The sequence below is a fragment of the Alosa pseudoharengus genome, unplaced genomic scaffold, assembly GCF_046254945.1.
Source record: "Alosa pseudoharengus isolate Yale_2024_CS ecotype anadromous, Long Island Sound unplaced genomic scaffold, YU_APseudo_1.1 YU_APseudo_1.1_scf_7, whole genome shotgun sequence".
Lineage (NCBI taxonomy): Eukaryota > Metazoa > Chordata > Actinopteri > Clupeiformes > Clupeidae > Alosa > Alosa pseudoharengus.
This window is the reverse complement of record NW_027468859.1, coordinates 1,275,949-1,281,748: the sequence shown is the minus strand read 5'-3', so window position 1 is coordinate 1,281,748 and position 5,800 is coordinate 1,275,949. Positions and strand designations below refer to the sequence as shown.

The window sequence follows — 5,800 nt, the reverse complement described above, 5'->3', positions numbered from 1 at the left end:
CTGCCACCCACTGCTTATATCCAGCCCAATTGATCATGATAGTGCACTTAAAGTATGTCCTCAGTAACATATGGTTATCAGAGGGGTAGTGCACTTAAAGTGTCCTCAGTAACAATATGGTTATCAGAGGGGTAATATTAGAATCAGTGAATGAAAAGAAATTAAATGAGAATCTGTCATGCAGCCTCTCAAAGATCAGTCTCTGGCTACAAGAACAAGTGAATACACATAGACTTTTCCATCAGTATATGTATATTAAGTATATTTAAGTATAAGTACCAAGTATAGGCTAGATATATGTACACCTTTATGTATACTTACCAGTATAAGCCAAGTATAAATCAATGTAGTGTATCTCTGATCAATACACACAAAGTAAGCTATTATGCTTAGTTCAAAATAAGACCAACAGTACACTTCTATTCCTTTTTGGTACTTATCAACCTAACTATGTGTGTGTGTGTGTGCGTGTCTGTGTGTGAGTCTCTGTGTGTGTGTATGTGTGTGTGTGTCTGTATGCACATTAAAACCCTCCACATGATCATTACCACAGGTAGGCTTTTATTGGGTGTCAAATTATGTACAAATCATATTCCCACATCACATAGCAATGTTTACAGTGTTTCCTTTGGTTATGTACAAAGACTGTCCCTGCTAGATTCCTACAGCAAAGCTAAGCCGTAAGGACACTTAGCAGCGCTAGGCTAGGCTACGCTAGGCTAGGCTACGCTAGGCTATGCTACACTAGGCTAGTAGCTGAGCCTCAGCAGGAACACAAGGATTACAAACTAACAAACATGAGCACGGAACTTGATGCTCTCTCACTGAAGTCTGGTTCTATGCTTGAGCATGAAACTCTGTTCACTTTGGGTTCTATGTTTGAGCATGGAACTACCAATGAAGTCTGGTTCTATGCTTGAGTGTGCACTGATCTCTATTAACTCCAGTTCTATTCTTGAGCACAGGACGCTGCTCTTGGTGAAGTCCGGTTCTATGCTTGAGCACGGAACTCTCCTCTCAGTGAAGTCCGGTTCTATGCTTGAGCACGGAACTCTCCTCTCAGTGAAGTCTGGTTCTATGCTTGGGAAGGAACTCTGCTCTCAGTGAAGTCTGGTTCTATGCTTGGGAAGGAACTCTGCTCTCAGTGAAGTCTGGTTCTATGCTTGGGAAGGAACTCTGCTCTCAGTGAAGTCCGGTTCTATGCTTGGGAAGGAACTCTGCTCTCAGTGAAGTCTGGTTCTATGCTTGGGAAGGAACTCTGCTCTCAGTGAAGTCTGGTTCTATGCTTGGGAAGGAACTCTGCTCTCAGTGAAGTCTGGTTCTATGCTTGGGAAGGAACTCTGCTCTCAGTGAACATCACATCTCACTGATGAGAACGGAAGAGAAAGGAAATCCCAGAAATCAACTGAACTGAACATCCTTCAGACCTGAGGCTGAATATCCCACATCCCTGAACATCCTTCAGACCTGAGGCTGAATATCCCACATCCCTGAACATCCTTCAGACCTGAGGCTGAATATCCCACATCCCTGAACATCCTTCAGACCTGAGGCTGAATATCCCACATCCCTGAACATCCTTCAGACCTGAGGCTGAATATCCCACATCCCTGAACATCCTTCAGACCTGAGGCTGAATATCCCACATCCCTGAACATCCTTCAGACCTGAGGCTGAATATCCCACATCCCTGAACATCCCTCAGACCTGAGGCTGAATATCCCACATCCCTGAACATCCTTCAGACCTGAGGCTGAATATCCCACATCCCTGAACATCCTTCAGACCTGAGGCTGACCTGGACTAGACCCAACAGAGGTCAACAGTCATGGCGGTTTCTATGGTAGCAGATGTCCAGTTTCAGCTTGTGGTAGCGATGTGAGTGATGCCGTTGTGGTCTGACGCGGTGGTGGGCGTCAAGGGTGCACTCAGATCTCTGTGCCACTCTAGACAACACAGAAACAGTGTACCGCCTGGGAAGAAACACCATTAACACACACACACACACACACACACACACAGATCCATCACACACACACAGATCCAGATCCATCACACACACACACACACACACACACAGATCCATCACACACACACACACATTCGCAGATCGATCACACACACACATTTGCAGATCCAGACCCATCTCACACACACACACACACACACACTCTCATATCCGGACCCATTGATTAGAGGAGACCTAGTCCTGGCATTAGACAGTAGAAATCTCTGAGCAAATGCTTCATTATTTACTTAAAACTGTAAACAAACAAACAAACAAACAAACAATGTGAGGAGAACTAGTGTCCACTGGAACAAATCCAGCACGTTTCAAACTCCAACCAGACAGACTCCAGTGACTGACCAAGACACACACACACACATACACACACACTCTCTCTCTCTCTCATAAAGACACACACACACAGACTCTCCCATACACAAACATATATGCACTTCCACACACACACTTGCTCATACACATACACACACACCCTGTAGTAAGTAACTACCACTATCAGTGGCCCTGCATGTTGGTCTGGTGACGAGGTCTGGGCATGCCCAGTGGAGCCGGGGGGTGGTGACGAGGTCTGGGCATGCTCAGTAGAGCCGGGGGGTAGTGATGAGGTCTTGGCATGCCCAGTAGAGCCGGGGGGTGACGAGGCGAGGTCTGGGCATGCTCAGTAGAGCTGGGTGGTGACGAGGTCTGGGCATGCTCAGTGGCCCTGCATGTCGGTGGAGCCGGGGGGGGCGGATGCGGTTGCCGTGGCGCTCAGGTACTGCCAGCTGAGAGCAGCCAGCAGCATGGCGGCCGACAGGTAGACGGGGGACAGGTGAGGCGCACGCGCCGCCAACGAGTCCTCACACAGCGTGCGCTCACGGATCACACTGAGCACGTGCAGAGTGCGCTCGCAAGACGGGTCCGACACACACACCTTCTGCAGCATCTGGGGAGAGAGGACACAGCATGAGGCCAACGCAAAGTGTGTGTGTGTGCTTGCGTGTGTGTGTATGTGTGTGTGTGTGTGTGCGTGCTTGCGTGTGTGTGTGTGTGTGTGTGTGTCTGTGTGTGTGTGTGTGTGTGTGTATAACTGTATGTGTGCGTATAACTGTATGTGTGTATATCTGTATGTGTGTTTGTGTGTGTGTGTATAACTGTGTGTGTGCATGACTGTATATCTGTATGTGTGTGTGTGTATATCTGTATGTGTGTTTGTGTGTGTGTTGTGTGTGTGTATAACTGTGTGTGTGCATGACTGTTTATCTGTATGTGTGTGTGTGTGTATATCTGTATGTGTGTGTGTGTGTGTGTGTGTATATCTGTTTGTGTTTGTGTGTGTGTGTGTGTGTGTGTGTATAACTGTATGCGTGTGTGTGTGTGTATAACTGTGTGTGTGTGTATCTGTTTGTGTGTGTGTGTGTGTGTGTGTGTATAACTGTGTGTGTGTGTGTGTGTGTGTGTGTGTATAATTGTATGTGTGTGTGTGTGTGTGTGTGTGTGTGTGTTTATAACTGTATGTGTGTGTGTGTGTGTGTGTGTGTATAACTGTATGTGTGTGTGTATAACTGTATGTGTGTGTGTGTGTGTGTGTATAACTGTGTGTGTGTGTGTGTGTGTGTGCTGACCTCCTGGCTGTACTGGGCGATGATGCCCTTCACTGCCCCCATGTTGGTGGCCTGCATCATGAGCGTGACTGCCTGGCCCTTGCGGATCTTCACCACTCCCTGGAACACCATGGGGTTGTTGTAGCACGCAGACAGTGTCGCTATCGCCATCACCTGGGCAGGAGGGGAACAACAACGTCAAGCTTCTCATTCTCAGAGAGAACACAGTCAAGGGCCCCAGGACAGTATGTGTGTGTGTGTGTGTGTGTGTGTGTGTGTGTGTGTGTGTGTGTGGATCAGGATGTGTGTGTGCGTGCGTGTGTGTGTGTGTGTGTGTGTGTGCTGACCTGTGGGATGGCGCTGAAGTTGAAGACGGACTGGTTGCGGAGGTGTGTGTGTGTGTTGTGGAGGTGTGTGTGTGTGTGTGCGTGTGTGTGTGTGTGTGTGTGTGTGTGTGTGTGTGTGTGTGTGTGTGGAGGTGTGTGTGTGGAGGTGTGTGTGTGTGTGTGTGTGGAGGTGTGTGTGTGTGTGTGGAGGTGTGTGTGTGTGTGTGTGTGTGTGTGTGTGTGTGTGTGTTGTGGAGGTGTGTGTGTGTGTGTGTGTGTGTGGAGGTGTGTGTGTGTGTGTGTGTGTGTGTGTGGAGGTGTGTGTGTGTGTGTGGGTGTGTGTGTGTGTGTGCTGACCTGTGGGATGGCGCAGAAGTTGAAGACGGACTGGTTGCGGAGGCGGTCCAGGTAGCTGATGACGTCGGGGACGTGGCGCAGGGCGTCGGTCACCAGCATGTTGAGGCAGCCCAGCCCAGCGGTCAGCTGATGCGGCTCAGCAAAGTCCTCCAGACGAGACGCAAACTTACTCCAGGCCTGCAGGGGGCGCACATCAGAGTAAATAACATAAGAGCTTACACACACACACACACATGCACACACACACACATGCACACACACACACACACACACACACACACACATGCACACACACACACACACACACACACACACACACACACACACGTCAACTACACACATCAGAGTAAATAACCGCTTACACACACACACACACACCAGAGTAAATAACAAGCGCTTACACACACGCACACACACACATGCACACACACACACACACACACACATATCAACTACACACCATAGCAAATAACAAGAGGTTACACTCACACACACACACACACACCCACACACACACGTCAACTACACACATCAGAGTAAATAACCGCTTACACACACACACACACCCTGCATGAGTAGCCTTGTAACTAAACATGCTAAGCTAAACAGTATTCTAGTATTCTAATGTTAGCTCAGAGATATGGCTTGATTGTATAACTTAACTTAGTTTAGTCTCCCCAATGTACTATGTTGTGATAAGACCTTGATTGACAGACTGAATGCAGCAGTTTTGAACAAATTTGCGCAACATGGTCACGATGCTGCTTTGTGGAGGTTCTGTGTTCTAATCACCATGGCGATGGCGCAACATGGTCACGATGCAGATTTAATAGCAATTCGCCCGTCGCCCGCCCGTCGTCTTCTAAGCGATGCTTATGTGGCAACAGCAGTCCTTCATGTTGTTAATGTTTTAATGTGCATGCAGAGGAGGTAAGGGGCAGTGGGTCCGTTACGAGAGAGAGCGGGGCGGGGCAAGGAAAAGCTGCGTGGTGGTCAGTGTTGATTTTATGGCGTATATGATTTTATATATATATATTTTATATTTGCATTTTGTTCGCTTGGGTTTTGTATTATTACTGAGAAATATGCTAACCATTCCTGCTTCAGTTCCACACAGGTCATCATTATACTGTGCTGCTCACACACACACTCCTGCAGGCTGATTTGTGCTGCTCTCTCACACACACACACACACACTCCTGCAGGCTGATTTCTGCTGCTCTCACACACACACACACTCCTGCATGCACCAGTGTTCTAGTACTCGAGTCCGAGTCATTAGCTAAATTTAGAGACTCGTGACTTGACTTGGACTTGAGCACAGAATGACTCGAACTTGGACTCGGACTCGTGCATTCGGACTCGCGATGACTCGTCGAGGACTCAACTTTTTTTTGTAATATATCATAAGGCTATAATTGTAGTATGTCATTAGACTATAATTTGGTGTATTAATATCTAAATTATTTCCAATTCTAATTTTAGTGCAAGGGAATGTTACTGCTTCG

The 5,800-nt window shown here is 47.7% G+C and overlaps 1 protein-coding gene across 2 annotated transcripts in view; it reads right to left on the bottom strand.

The window, feature by feature from the left end:
* Positions 1-540: 540 nt before the first annotated feature.
* fdft1 (farnesyl-diphosphate farnesyltransferase 1) overlaps positions 541-5,800 on the bottom strand; it is a 15,503-nt gene continuing 10,243 nt past the window's right edge. For both annotated transcript variants that reach the window (XM_076272145.1, XM_076272144.1), the window contains 3 exons: positions 4,293-4,469; positions 3,631-3,783; positions 541-2,951 (listed from right to left, as the gene is read on the bottom strand). In XM_076272145.1, the coding sequence (XP_076128260.1) occupies positions 2,721-2,951; positions 3,631-3,783; positions 4,293-4,469 (561 nt within the window). In that variant the 3' untranslated portion in view covers positions 541-2,720. The remainder of the gene's footprint in view (positions 2,952-3,630; positions 3,784-4,292; positions 4,470-5,800) is intronic.